General features: G+C 38.6%; 1 protein-coding gene across 1 annotated transcript in view; it reads left to right on the top strand.

Annotated features, from left to right (window-relative positions):
* The window catches only part of LOC124607436 (hyaluronan mediated motility receptor-like), a 130,442-nt gene extending 117,004 nt beyond the window's left edge, over positions 1-13,438 (top strand). The window contains exons 4-5 of the mRNA XM_047139765.1: positions 7,394-7,652; positions 12,004-13,438. Of these exons, the coding sequence (XP_046995721.1) occupies positions 7,394-7,652; positions 12,004-12,333 (589 nt within the window). The 3' untranslated portion in view covers positions 12,334-13,438. The remainder of the gene's footprint in view (positions 1-7,393; positions 7,653-12,003) is intronic.
* The last annotated feature ends 2,788 nt before the right edge of the window (positions 13,439-16,226 follow it).

Below are 16,226 nucleotides of genomic sequence, written 5' to 3'. Positions count from 1 at the left end.
CATCAAGGGATTGATGATCTAATTCTGCTTTTACTTGATCCTATAAAGCTACTAGTATTGGGCATGCCTGAAAAAAGTGAGGCGGACAAACTATTTAATTGTAATACGAGCCTGAAATTCTGTTGCACAACCCAGTGCTAGAGAAAATAGGGAGGGAGATTCTGCACAGAGAGCATCTAAATGTCAATATAAAACTTGATCAGAAACCAGATGCACTTCGTCATTGATGGAGAACCCAAAAAGTTTAAATGTGTCCAAACCAAATAGATATTCAGTGTAAGCATAGTCCACAACTAGGAATGTTAATAAACGAATTGCAGTCTTGTAAGTCACAGGTGCAGAAAACTGTCCAAGAATGGGAATCTATTGTTCGTTATAACTCACCAGCCCTGTGACACTGGAGCCAGAGGGGGAGAAACCAGATAAGTTTGAGAATTCATGAAAATTACTACCGCACCAATGTCCACCTGCATTCTTAGTGGTTTGTTAAACACACACCCTTCAGTTTGCACTTGCTTGGAGACACAATCACTGCTGACATGCAGTTCACACCCATGTTCGTTTCATCCTCACTCAGGTTTGGAAGAGTTACACACAGAAGCAATGTGTCCCTTTTTTATGGCACCTATTATAAGTTCCCTGGTGCTTGGTTCATGTGGTCTATTCGTGTTGAATGAAACTGTATGGGTACGAAGGCAGCGGAGCACGAGGCTGTGGCTGTTATGATGCGGACTGTTGTTGTTGCGGACGACGATTACCTGTATGATGCTGAGATGTCTCGGGGACTGCTGCAATGGTGTCTCTGTTCCTTTGTGAACCGACTCATTGCTGGAAGGGGACAGATGAACTGTTTTCTGAAACTGTGGACCAGGCTCCTGTCTGACTACCTGCAGTGCGTGAAACTTCACATGACTGAGCTGTATTTACTACTCCGTGAGCATAGGATTTTCACACGAGAGGTTGTTCTAGAACCTCCCTGTCAAGAGAAAGATGTAAGATTGCATCTCGAATCATTTGATCTCTGTAGGATTCCTTACGAACATTTGTCACAAAATTACGATTATGTTGTTGATGACTAAGTCCATGTAGTTCTACTGCCTGTGCCCTGCATGACTGTTTTGGCAATGGTAAAACCCCACACGACCATCAGTAACATGAGTACTTTGTGATAGATAGAAGGTAACTTGCACATCTGATCAAGAGAGACTTGAAGGTTCTTATAAGGGGGTGAGCTGACACAACAACTGATACACACGAGGTGAGATGCGTGACAAAAAACAGCCTTGCACAAGTTTACATTTGTTACCTTAAATGTCTGGAAACATTGTCACGTGCACTGTTCATAAGCATCCCAGTCTTCTGCTGCATGGTCTGATCATCACCATCCTCTTGTTACCCAAAATGGATTTATTAATTTTTGAATTAAGTTAGTAATTTGGGCAGCTGGTCTCATTTTCATAGCAACTGCCACAGTGAGACACTGCAGTGAGAGATAGTGACGGTTTTATTAATAATACTCATCTTTTTTGTTGCTCTTCTTTGTTGTGGAGTGATGGCTCGATATCTATTTCCTTTCTTTGGTTTAGCTTTTTTTTTCTTTTTTAAAAAGGATGATTGGGTTGCTTTTATGAAAGTTGTGTGTACACTGGTGGACTTTCTGGAGGATTACACATATTTTCAGGCATTTCACTTCACAATACGAATCAGCAAAACAAGCACAACCTGTACTCCACCCTCGCACTTCAAACTTATATAACCAACTGAATTAAAAAACAAAGATTTACCTCTAACAACAAGTAGCAAAGAAATTATCATCATATATTGATCTATTTTTGCAAAATGATCTTTCGAACATAAGTTTCATACACAAAATACTGAAAAATTGTTTATCTTTTTTTAAAAGTCCATAATCATCATTGTAATTACATTAAATGTATATAAAAGTTGACATTTCAACATTTTCACATAGCTATATAGTAGTGGTTTTTTGGTTTTTCTGTCTTCAATATGGTATCGGTAAGTACATTTAGCTCATCGTCAGTTTTATTATGGTAGTCATATGCAGGGAATGGTGACAGGTATGTTGTTAGTGGCACTACATGTTGTACTGGTGTAGTTGTTAAACTGGAAATAGCAACTGTCAGTGCTTGCTGTTTCTCAAGAAGAGATTTAAGTACTGCCTCCAAATTAAATGCAAAGGACCAATGGTGGAAGTGGAACATGCAGAATTGAATCCTGTCCCCATCGCCAAAGTGTCCTAACCCAATAACACTAACTTTATTACACGAAAAATCATAAAACACGTGAGAGACAAAGTATATACAACAGACAACACAAAAGTGGCCAGCAGAACCTTGCAGTCCAACCTATATAGTAACTAGTTGCAACAGGGGGCACAGCTGACAAACTGTGCACATAACTGCTGTCTACTAGCAGGCCAGGGGGGCTCTAGTGGCCAAATCAAGCACAAATGTCACGCATGAACTGTGAAGCCGCACACACACAAAATGTCACTTGCAGGTCCTACCACTTTTGTGTTGTATCTTACAATCAATTTTACGTCCCTGTGTAATCTCTTTGAGCAGGAATTTAATGGCACGTAAACCTAGTTCTAGTTGGAGTTTGTCCTTATGAACATTCATGCAACAATAGGCACTTTCTTGTGTTAGAGTTTCTGTTTCATTGTTCGCACTGATTATGTGGCAAGTGGTGAGCTGAAGGTGAAGAAGTCTCTCTGTGAGGTTCAGATAGAACTTCGTAGGACAATGATATTCTATCCTGCATTCAGAAACAATTGAAACAGAAGTGATTTCCCAGGAAAAAAATGGGTAACAAAATGAGAATGCCAACCACCATAAAAAATAAGAGAAAACTGATTTGACAAAGTTTTATTTATAAGTTGTTGAATTGGACTTGGTGCAGGAACAGTATTTTAAATATTTTATCAAAATAAAATTGTACTGGTTAACCTCAGTTGTGATCTGCACAAGTATTTTTGTTTTGAACTTATTTCTGCTATGAAACTGAAGTTTACTGTATACTCTGATATTTAATGTTAGAGTACACTGTTAGAGAGAAGAAAAAGAAAAAAAGTGAAGAAAAGACTGACCGAGAAAGAATTATCCAAATGCTTTGGAAATCAGTGAATGTGATGTGCATGTACAGAAAATAAATGATTTCAATTTTAGAAAAATTGGATGATTATTCAAGAGAAAGAACTTTACAGATTGATCAAGTCAATAATGCACTGGTTCACCTCTGGCCCTTATCCAAACACTTACTGGCCTGGCCATTGACTGACAGTTGTTGGATGTCCTCCCAAGGGATACTGTGCAAAATTCTGTCCAATTTGACGCATTAGAGCATCAGAATCACGAGATGGTTGGAGGGCCCTTCCCATAATGCACCAAATGCTCTCATTTGGAGGGGGGGATATCCAGCAACCTTGCTGGCCAAGGTAAGGTTTGTAAATTATGAAGTCATGAATACAAGCAGCAGAAACTCTCACTTTGTGTGTGTGTGTGTGTGTGTGTGTGTGTGTGTGTGTGTGTGTGTATTTCGTTTTGGGCTTTATCATGCTGAAATGTCAGCCGTGCTTGGACTGCCATGGAGGGCAACAAAACGGGGTGTAGAATATTGTTGACATACCGCAGTATTGTTAGGGTGCTGCGGATGACTACCAAAGGGTCCTGCTGTTAAAAGAAATGGCATCCCTGGCCACCCCTCCAGATTGTTGGGCTGTATGGCTAGCAACAGTCATATTGGTATCCAACCACTGTCTGGGACTTCTCCACACACGTCTTTGGTGGTCACTGTGGCTCAGTTCGAAGTGGGACTCATCACTAAAGACAGTTCTACTCCAGTCAGAGATTCCAGGTCAAAGCGTTTCTGGAGACGCTCTGCATAGTGGTGGGATGCCAATCTGACTGTCGTCTGCCCTATGGACCAAAAATCAGAAGTGATGGTCTGGGATGCCATTTCTTTTTATGGCAGAACCCTTTGATTGTCGTATGTAGCACCCTTATAGCACAGTGGTATGTTGACAATATTCAATGCCTCATTTTGTGGCCATTCGTGGCAAGCCATCCTGGGCTTACATTTCAGGAAGGTAATGCTCTCACACAGGGCAAGAGTTTCTACTGCTTGTCTTTGTGCCTGCCAAACAGTATCTTGGCCATCAAATATGCCAGTCCTCTCCCCAATTATGAACATTTGGAGTATTATGGGCAGAGCCCTGCAACCAACACAGGAATTTGATGATCTAACATGCCAGTTGGACATAATTTGGTGCAATATCCCTCAGTAGGACATCCAACAACTCTTTATCAATCAATGCCAAGTCGGGTAATTGCTTGGATAAGGGCCAGAGGGGGACCAGTGCTTTACTGACTTGCTCAATTTGTGAAGTTCTTGCTCCTGAATATCCATCCATTTTTTCTGAAATTATAATCATTTGTTTGCCTGCACATCTACATCACATCTATTGAATTCCATCCCATTTGGATAATTCCCTTGTGGTGGATCCTTGTTTTTGTCTTAGTTTTTCTGTCATCATAATCAGTGTATTTATTTGGGATATCAGATGTGTGTATTCCCTTCCAGGATTTGTGATCTGTTTCTTCAGTGAGTGAGCTTTTTTTTTTACGAAGTATTTTTAATGCTAAAACTCATCTACTTGTGTCGAATGTTTTAGTCATCGTCGTCATCTTCATCATTTGTAGGTTAACTCATTTCTGAGTGTCGTGATCTCATTTCTGTAATCATTTCTTAAGTAAGTGAATTTTCAACTAGACATCTCCATCCAGTGATCTGCAGCTCTTTAATGTGATGTGAAGTAATAGCCTGGTAATCTTCTTCACTTTATCCAACCATCTACATACCATTCTTCACTGTGGTCTTCTGCCTTTGAGTTTGTGTTGCAAGGTAGTTTCTTCTGAATTATTCCCATGTCTTCTCAAAATGTGCCACAGGAACTGGCAGTGTGATACAGAAATATAAACTTCTTGTGATGCTAAGTTCTGCTGTAGTGGAAGCATTGGTTCTTTCTGTCCGTGATACGTGTAAAATTTTCTGCCAACACAAACCTATATTAATATTAACAATACCTTTCATGTTTTTATGGTACTGCCTATTACTCTCACAGGCACTCCCCACCTTTCTTTATGAGCGCCACATTTCCATTTTTACTCCTGTTGTTCTTCTTTGCTAATGGTCATTTTGGCTTGTCACTAGCTTTCATGATCCAAGTCCTGCAACTATACAAGAACACAGGAAACACCGATTCCAGCAGGTGCAGCTTCATTGTTTTGGATATTACCTGGTTCTGCCAGGTCTTAGTGAGTTTAAACATTGGGGTTCGACCAAGTTGGATTGTTCGTTGTATTTCTTTGTTGCACTTGTTTTGGTAAAAGGAGATCCATTCTGATTATAAAAATGGAAAAAAACTCTCATTTTAAGAAACCATTTAATTTTCAATGATTAAAATACATGGAATGCTTTGAGTGTCAGCAGAAGTAAGGGATTGTAGGCAACCAGTCAGATGCATCATCAATAGCAAACAAGAAAAACAGAAGCAAAACTGGATATCTGGTGCTCGTAAAGAAAGATAGTGTGTGTCACTGCAAATCATAGGCAGTAGCATAAAAACATGAAACCTGTTGTAAACAGGAATATCAGTTTGGGATTCTTGGTACGTAACAGTAACTTAGATTTTTTCCCTGTACAGAGTCATTCTTCCAGGTACCCCTACTAAAATTTTGCAGTAAACCTTTATTTTAATGTTCTTTATTGTGGTCTATTGTTGTATTTGTCTGTGTGGTGGTTACTGGTTTCATTCAATGAGAATGCAGGCTTTCTCAACGAATCTGAGATTTTTTTTGGGTTATCAGCAAAGTCAAGGCATCATTCTGATGAAACATTTCGACAAGTTTGCTACTTGTCAGCTTCAGCCCTGAAGGTGACGAGTAGGAAACTTGTTGAAAAATTGCTGCAGGGTGATGCCTTGACTCTGCTGATAACCTGAGAAAACTTCATCGTGGTTTCATTCAAATTGCAAATGCCTTCCTCTCTGTCAAAATAAATAAGACATGCTTAGTTAAATTTTACGTAACTAATCCGAAAACACCTGTGATAAATATAAAAGTGGGTATAATACCTATTTTAGTGCCAGAGTAACTTGTCAGTTACATATGCTTTTTGCAGCTTCCACATCAGGATTTACACATGAGGGTGGGCAAGATTGTTAGGTCATGTTGCCCTCTGTAATATATGTGGCACATCAAGAAGGTGGTCATTGTGTTAAAACAGCGAGAAAGATAAAATGAAATACACTTTTGTTATGGACACACAGCAATTAATGTCACTTTAGCCAACTTCTTGAAATTAAATGTTCATGTTTCAGCTGTATTACATCTTACTTCCACCTTTTCCATGCATTTGATACTTGTTTCCCTGTCTATTGCCTCCTAATTGTTACCTTTTTCTAGATATTCCTTTTCTCTTCTTTAAATTATGAGTTAGCTATATGCTGCCCTGTAGATTGCCTGGAGCTCATTCTAAAAATTTCTCTCTCTCTCTCTCTCTCTCTCTCTCTCTCTCTCACTCTTTATGTTGTCTTCAAAGGTTTCTCATGCTCTTTTTGTGTTGAAATATTTGACGTTTTCTTGTAACGTTGGTGATGCAATTGCTCCCTGAAGAAACCTGAAAGGGAGTCAGCGAGGATATAAACAAACAACTGCACAATAATGTATCAGTGTTACTCAACATACCTGTATCTGAACTTTATTCTGTGTAATTATAAATTAATTAGAATTTTGAAATGTCAGATGAACAAGTTTGTTTTGACACTTTCATGCTTTTTTGTTTGCTTTGGACACTTACAATTAAAGACTCGATGTTCGTATGATTTTTTTTATGATACCTATGTGTGCTATTCGTAGATAATGCAAGTATTAAAGATACCCAGTCACCATACTATTGAGTCTTTGAGCAGTTGACGGTGCACAAGCAAGGCCGAAAATTATTGCTGAGCTTCGATATCTTCCTCCTGAGCTAACTGTTGAAAAAACAGGTCAGCAGGAAAACATACCGTGAGCATGTGTATGTTTGCATGCCTTTGTTGCATCAGTTAATTTTGAAGGGTCACTTTGTCTTGAGGATCTGCAATGTTTTCCATTTTGTATACATCCGTGGCTATTTGCTCAGTTCCTCAAAGTTTTCGAAAGCGTATAGCTTTACTCATTGCATTATTTGTATTCTATTCAAGACTTTCCAGTATCATATTGTCACCATGAATAATGAGAATATTTGTAAATAATGCACTTCCCAACAGAGAATTGTAAATTCTTGGTTGTATGTTTTCATTCCTTTTCAAAAATAAGTGTTAACTTTTCAGGCAGTTGCAAGAATATGAAGAAAGAGCTCTACGTGCAGAGAGACAGTGTTGTCAGCTAGAAGCTCTAGTGGGACCATTCAGAAAGCAGTTGGAGAGTTTTCTGGCAGAACGAGGGGAAATTCTACGAGGAAAAGATGAAACAGAGGATGAACTGCGAAATCTAGCTCTGAAATACGCTCATCTACTTGGTCATCAGAATCACAAACAGAAAGTAAAATATGTTGTTCAGTTACAAGAGAAGAATATGGAACTTCGTGAGGTAAGATGATCATTAATCTTGAGTTCATAAAGTTGCTACATCATGTTACTGTATATTTTAATGTTCAATATTAAATATCCATGAATATACAGCTTCTTAATACACAAAGCGTCCCAACAAGAATGATCAGCTTTCAGGGCTGTGTCATTCAAAGCAAAAAAGTGGCGTAAACATGCGCTCTGCAATGCATATGTCAAGAGCTGTGAGCACTCGTTCAAGGGCTGTGAGCACTCGTTCAAGGGCTGTGAGCACTCGTTCAAGGGCTGTGAGCACTCGTTCAAGGGCTGTGAGCACTCGTTCAAGGGCTGTGAGCACTCGTTCAAGGGCTGTGAGCACTCGTTCAAGGGCTGTGAGCACTCGTTCAAGGGCTGTGAGCACTCGTTCAAGGGCTGTGAGCACTCGTTCAAGGGCTGTGAGCACTCGTTCAAGGGCTGTGAGCACTCGTTCGTTGTTGCTGCTGTGAAACGCATCTTTTCTGTTCAACAAGTGCTCGTAGCTCTTTTAAGGTATGCATTTGAGTCCATTTACTACACATGTTTCCTGTGACTAATCATTCCATACATATCTGAATGTTGACCATTCCTTCTGGGACAAGTGCAGGGAAGAGAAAAAGAAATCGTTCATTCTGATTGTTCGAATGCTTGAATGAGAAGGGCTAATGTTTCCTCCCTCTTTATCTGGTGCCCATAATAAAAAGGAAGTAAGATTCATAGTAATCTCAAATACAATTATTTTAACAAATGAATGACCATCCATAAAAGCTCCATACTAGTGTATGCAGATACATTTAAGCAAATGTGTAGCTAGCAAAATATTTCTTTTTGCTTTCAATTCTGGATTATATGGAATACAAAGATACAAATATGTAGACAACATCAGTTACTGTCTATTACACTGAAAGATTTAAAGGAAAGAATAATCAGTAGATTATGTCCAAATGACTGTGTAAAAGAATGTACTGCAGAGTGCCCGCAGCAGCTTAAAGGAAAGTCTCATAGTGAATAACAGAATAATATTAATAATAATAATAATAATAATAATAATAATAATAAAAAAGCTTTTGATAGTGTACCCCACTCATGGTTACTACAAATATTGGAAATGTACAAAGTAGATCCTAAATTGATACAGTTCCTAAACATAGTAATGAAAAATTGGAAAACCACACTTAATATCCAAACAAATTCAAATAATATCACATCACAGCCAATAGAGATTAAGCGTGGAATATACCAAGGAGACTCATTAAGTCCTTTCTGGTTCTGCCTTGCTCTGAACCCACTATCCAACATGCTAAATAATACAAATTATGGATACAATATTACTGGAACATACCCACACAAAATCACACATTTGCTATACATGGATGATCTAAAACTACTGGCAGCAACAAATCAACAACTCAACCAATTACTAAAGATAACAGAAGTATTCAGCAATGATATAAATATGGCTTTTGGAACAGACAAATGTAAGAAAAGTAGCGTAGTCAAGGGAAAACACACTAAACAGGAAGATTACATAATGGATAACCACAGCGACTGCATAGAAGCAATGGAAAAAACAGATGCCTTTAAATATCTAGGATACAGACAAAAAATAGGAATAGATAATACAAATATTAAAGAAGAACTAAAAGAAAAATATAGACAAAGACTAACAAAAATACTGAAAACAGAATTGACAGCAAGAAACAAGACAAAAGCTATAAATACTTATGCTATACCAATATTGACCTACTCATTTGGAGTAGTGGAATGGAGTAACACAGACCTAGAAGCACTCAATACACTTACACGATCACAGTGCCACAAATATAGAATACATCACATACATTCAGCAACTGAAAGATTCACATTAAGCAGAAAGGAAGGAGGAAGGGGATTTATCGACATAAAAAACCTACATTATGGACAGGTAGACAATTTAAGAAAATTCTTTCTAGAATGCGCAGAAACTAGCAAAATACACAAAGCAATCACTCATAGAGAGACCTCACTGTGTTTGAGCTCATAATATATTCTTAGGCTCTACAGCACATGGATGCCAGTGATATTGGATTGTAATTTTGTGGATCGCTTCTGCTACCCTTTTTGTAGATGTTATGTTGTGTGCTTTCTTCTAACTAATAGGCACAATTTTTTTTGTTTGAGGGATCTAAACTAGATATATTTAACAGAGGAGCTCATTCACCTTCAGTTCTGTTCTCTCTTCGCACCCTTTCTTTCTTGTTAAGATACTGTGTCCAGCATGGTAGCCATTCCATTGTGGGAAGGGGGTTTGGGGCTGTGATCAAGTACCTGCATGGTGGTAGCCCTCTGACCATACAGGTCTGGTGCCCGCTCCCTTTTGGTGTCGGAGGTGGAAACTTTCCACACATGCCAAGGAGTATGTGCCCATTGTGTGTGGGGTGCGGGGAACCTGGGCAATGTAATTGTTGCTGTAGCTGGGTGGCGCCTGTGGGGAGAGCCCTCATTTGGAATGGGTGTCACCATAGAGGAAGACTCTTACATGAACCAAATAAAACCTTCTTTCCTTTTTGGTGGCCACACGGCACCAGCAGTCTCTTCTGAAGGTGAGACTTACTGTAGCACGGAGTATATGACCCCAAAATGTTTCCTTCTCTGACTACTCCATGGAAGGAACGTATGGCTGAGGAACTGTCCCCAATATTTAGTTTGTTCTAGGACCGACAGGGATTCCTTTTTGACTACAGAGCCACTTTTCTTCAAGAAACGCCTTGCGGACAGGTTTGGGGACATAGCAGCAATTTCAAAAATGAGAAGTGGCTCCATTCTGATTAAAACAGTCTCCCTTGCTGAGTGCTGAGTGAATGGTGCTGCTTGCCTGTGACAAGCTGGTTGCCATTCCTGTAACTATAACTCCCCATAAGATTCCCAGTATGATACAGGTTATCACCTTCAACCATGATCTCCTTTTACAGACCAATGATGAGTTACATGGCAGTTTGAAGTGGTAATGCATGGATTTTGTCCATTGTGTGCAGTGGGGGCCAATGGACAATAGTTCATACTGGAGCTTTCTTCGCCTTTGAAGATGACTTGTTTCTTGATAAGAATGATGCGATGTTGACTCCCCACCTGCTGGGAATGTCATTCCCAACCCCAGCCAGAGAAGCAACAGGCTCCTCCAACATCTCTTATGAGGAAGGGATCCCTCAGGATGCCCCCTTCCCAGTAATCTACTGATCTGCAACAGCATGCCAGCCAGTGGCAGGAGGAGCCACAGTTTGGAGGTCATAGAACTTCATGTTCCTCCTCTGTGGCAGACAAGCTCTCGCAAACAGCGAAATCGTCTAATGAGAAGGACAAGTAGTAGTCCTCAAAGAAAGAGGTGGTCCCGGTGGCCTCTATGCCACCTGTTCTGCCGCCATCCCAGCGATGGCATTACTGGTGCCTGTCCCCCCCCCCTCCCCACACACACACACACACACACACACACACACACACACACACACACACACACACAGCCTTGGTTTAGAACCAATGTGCATTGACACTGTATCCTTGTAGGTGGTGGCAGCAGGTGGCCCTGAGGCATGACCTGCCTTCTTGGTCCCTCCATGCCCTCACTGTATACTGATAGCGTGATCCTCCAGTGGAAATGTAGCAGTTTTTTCCACACTTTTTGTATGATCCTTCAGGAAACTAGGTTCCCAGCAATGCAGACCCCTACCCTTCATTGCTGTTGAGCTCTTTTAAGAATCACACTGACTATGAATCTGTTGGGCAGTGTTTGAACATACATTCTGGACTCTGTCTACAGCAAACACATGCCACTTGATATGTCTTTGCAAGTTGTGGCTGTTCTTGTGAGGACTTCTCTGTAATTTAGTAGATGAAGTTGTATCCCAAAGCTATATTAAGTAAGTAGAGATACACACGTAGAAACATTGAAGGATATAATCAGCAATCTACAGCATCACCAGATAAAATTAGAAATCCGACAATGTCAGAAAATGAAACCTCTGTATTATGAACTTTTGGTCTGTAATTTGAAACACTTAAAGATAAAGGGAATAAGTGGTACGTAGTGTGTAATAGGACTGATGAGAGGATGCATGTGAGATGGAGTTGAGAGAGGAATGCAAGTTCCAACAATGGGGGAATTAAAGAATAAGGAAGCTCTGAATATCAGGCTCACAGTGTGTGATAAATTCCAGTGAATGGCGTCGACAAATTTAGGTCAATGAAAATGTGAAGGTGTGTGCAGATAGATAAGTTCACTTGCTGCTTAAGCTATATTTTATTGTCTCAAGGTATACAACAGTGTCATAAGCAGATCATTTCCTTTTGTGTACTGTATCATATGCAAATCATTTTAATTACAGGAAGTGGAGAAACTGAGATCACAGGCTCGTGCTCAGAAGGCTACAGTGGACAAATTGAAGTCTGAATTGACAGCCTCAGCCCGTAAAAAAGTGGGTACTACTACTGCAGCCAGGCAAATTCTTAAGAATAGGGATAACAGTCCCGGGAAGAAACCTCCAAAGGGAAAAGATGGTGGTGATGTAAGTCCTGCACGGCATGTACCTGTGGGAAAAGAGAACAGCCCCATTCATACTAACTTTGTAAGAAGTAAAGAAAATGGTTCATCAAACATGTCACCTGTTGCAACGTCTACACCGAAAGCATTCGTAGACAGAGGAAATAATGCCTAAAAGTAATCTGAGCTTATCAATTTTGTATCATGCACTTGATGTGTAAATTTTTTTGCCCGCAAATGTTATTTATTTTAATTTTTATTCAGTTGCTGAGGTTGAATTGTGGTGGCTTAGTGCTAAAAATTTCATTTAATTTAATGGATGATTTTGTTTTTGTAAAAGAAGGCAGACGTTAGCGATTTCATTCAGCAATTGGCTGTCTTTGTACTTTTCAGGTGACAGTTCTTGTAACATCTCTGGTTGCCAAAAATTTATGACTCAATTCTTCAAAAGAAGTGAGGTGTCCTGGCTTAGCAATAGAATAATTTGCTTTGAAGAAAACAAATACTCAATAAAAAAATAAAAAAATGGAGTAACTACCACAATTCACCAATTGCAAAATATTTAAAGTGTGGTGTAATTTTAATATTAGAATTATCTGACTGTGTGTGTGTGTGTGTGTGTGTGTGTGTGTGTGTGTGTGTGTTTGTTTGTTTGTTTGTTTGTTTGTTTAAAGGAAAAAAGACTGACAACTTGCTTCCATAAATTTACTCTGTCATTTACCTTACATTCCAGTGTAACAACTGGTTTTGTTATATGCCAAATTAGTGTGTAAGAATTCTGTGTAAATACTTGACTGCATTGTGCTGTCTTTACCAAATCATAGTGGCACATATTTTTACTGAGATTGATGCTGTCATTTGAAGCTTGTAAATGGGCGTTAAGATTTTAGCATCAGACAAACCTACAATGTTGGTTTTTAGTAAATTTGTATGTATTGATAGTTGTACATTTAAGTGATCATGGACGTTCAAATGTAACATTTACTGGAGGCTGCCCTTTCAAAGAAAAAGTTCCAGCATAGTGTGATAAGTTTTTATTTTTATATTGTAATAAATTTGTTGAATGCACAGCTGTATTGGCTGTGACATCAGTGTATACAATTTTTTGAGTCTTTGTATTTTTTATTTGATATATCTTGTTTCTGTGTGTGGTCTGGGAGTGAGAATCAAACCTTTGTTAAGTCACATTACAGTGATGGTCATTTGGTTTGTGATAACAGTCCATTCTCATAATGTGTGCTAATGTTTCTTGGCTTTCAATAAAGAAGGAAAAAGAAGAAGGGACATAATGTCTGTACGAATGCTGCTGTTCGCAACACATTTCATTTTAATTGTAGCAGTATGTCAGAGGCTGCAAAAGAATTACATCATTTCACTAGATTTATATGACAGCAGTTTATAAAAGGTGGAATTGCCACAGCAATGTGTTCTGTAACCACACTTACTTGAGTACTCCCATTTATCACTAGAGCCAATGGAAAATAATGGAAATATTCAAGATAACCACTTAGGTGAGTGAAGTTGAGGCACTGAACTGTTGGACAAGCTCACAAACAAATTGGACACTGCTAACCTTTCGGACAAGTCATGCTTAAGAGCTCACACACACACAATCTTTCCCAATTAGTCTTATTATTGCATCTTTGGATGAGGACTCTGTGGGAAGACTCGGTGTTTATAATTTTGTTTATTCCAGTATCAAACTAAATTCAGTATTTTGTTTTTAAGACATTGACATCTACCAGCTGGTCTATCAAAGATGTTGTTCATTACATAGCTAACTATTCTCCATTTGAATAAATGTGTTCTGTTTATTATTGGAAGTGATTAATTTAATATTTATAATATGCCTGCAATAGCTGAACATCAGTAAGAGAAGGTTCTATAAAATATGCTACTAAAAAACCTTTTTCTAGCTTTTCCCCTTCACGTGTAAGATACATAAAAGTTGTAAATGTAATTATATTTTGCATATTCTGCAGCAGACGTCAAAGACGAAAGATGAGGATATTCCATAATTCTCAGGCGTAACTCTCACAAGTACACTTGCATTCCATTTAGCTTATTGCTTATTTGAAAGATGTGGTTTAATCTTATTTAATGTGAATATAAATGTACTTCGTTAAAACTACTGCTGTTTTTTTTAGCAAAACACTAACCTTCTGATAAATGCTTCTTCTTCTTCTTCTTCTTCTTCTTCTTCTTCTTCTTCTTCGTTTTCTTATTCTTCAGGAGTACATCACAGACAGTGAATGGGGTTTGTGAGTCTCCAGTCTGTCACATCTGAGCACTTCATAACCAAGTGAGAGGTCTGCTTGCTATTACATTATTTGTAGTATGTGGCTTAAGTGTTTTTCACTGGACAAATAAAAATCGAGAACAGAAGCGTTTACTGCTTCCTGTAGTATAAGCAGATAATTGTTGTACATTTGGACCACATCAATCAAAATCTTCTATTAATGGCTAATGTGTATAGAACACTTTGATTGATGCGATCTACAGGGTGAAGTGAAATTTGTGCACTCGGGCTTCACAGTGTGACTCCCCACACGCCAGCGATAAAAAAAAAAAGTCACAAAATTTCGACTGGCGAGTAAATCTGGCAGAAAAAGGAAAAAGTGGCAGTCTGGCACCACTAGGTTCGTTTGAGCAGTTACCAGAAAGCGCCAGACAACAGGCTGTAGTGTGCATGCGCAGCTACGATGACGTAGGCAGCCCGTGCTTGGTGCTTGCTCTGCTCATACGCTTTTCGTCGTATTTCTGGTGAGGCATCACGTGACCATGTGTAGCCGTGCGGCATGTTGTTGATAGGACATACTGAGTTGTACTTACAGCAATTGTTTTATCATATCCCAAACAGATAAAGGATGCAGTTCTTGGCAAAATATCATTTCAAAATTAGACTCCACAGCTTGAAGTACCATAAAATTGACAGATTTTTTTTTTTTAATTCGCATTCTGCATTATTGCTATGTAACATTTCCAACAGGTTTACATCTACACGGCACTGCAAAAAGCTACTAGGATGGAATACAAATTACTTGCAACAAAAAAAGACAGTTTCTTGTGTAGCTTACACCGGAATAAAGGACAATAAATTTCATTACTATTTCAAAATGTGAAAAAATTATCATGGTTGTCTGTGAGGCAAAGAAACTGTACATTTATATTCTATTCAGTTTATATTCTACTCTAGGAATAAATATGAGGCCAAGTGGGGAGTTAAAACAATAAAACATGGTATGCTGCCAGTCTAAAATTTAGCATAGAATGGCATTCTATAAATTTAAGATGTAAACACAAATTAAGAAATACCTTCAGGTGCAGAGGAAGTACAAGACAAGTGCCTTGTGATCGAAAAACACTTTCACAGAAGGCGGATCTATAAAATTCTGCTACAGCTGTCATTATATTTGAAACAAAATATTTAGTTCAAGACTACTGACAAAATTTGCCTACGTAGTTTCAAGTCAATGTTTACGTATGTTCGTACGTATATAGCATTAAGAGAGCTTTCAGTGTCATAAAAGGAACACGAAATCAGAGACTACTTCAGCAGCATCGGAATTTCATAAACCATACTAAAATGCTTCATTCAGCTCTAATTGCTCATTTCTATGTCCAGATGGACTCTGAAGTACATGATATTCAGCTTTTCATGTGGTTCTCATGATACCAATTTTCTTGGAGGTCCAGTACTGTATTCTCATGTTTGGTTCTTTATTATGGTATAACGTCATTCGTCCCAGAAAGTGAAAATTTGCACTTTAAATTGAACGAGGTTGAAAGTAGGCAATAGCACGGAATGAAACACTTCGTTTCAAATAAACTAACTGCCTCAGCGGAAAAAAAGAATTAACTGAAGCAAATTTCTCTATAAAACAGACAGAAATAGCTTTATTAAGATATTAATGGTTGATTGCTAATAACGTGGAAATAATATAAAATCAGAAAATTGAAACTACTAACTTATTTTGGTCTTTCATGGTTATGAGAATGTATATTAATTCACTTGATGGCTCCCGGCCGCAGAAATCTGTTTTGTTTTCATTTGACATGGGAGCTGTA

Source organism: Schistocerca americana, chromosome 3 (assembly GCF_021461395.2).
Source record: "Schistocerca americana isolate TAMUIC-IGC-003095 chromosome 3, iqSchAmer2.1, whole genome shotgun sequence".
In the NCBI taxonomy this organism is placed as follows: Eukaryota; Metazoa; Arthropoda; class Insecta; order Orthoptera; family Acrididae; genus Schistocerca; species Schistocerca americana.
Note: the sequence above shows the minus strand (reverse complement) of the source record. Positions and strands in the feature narration are given on the sequence as shown.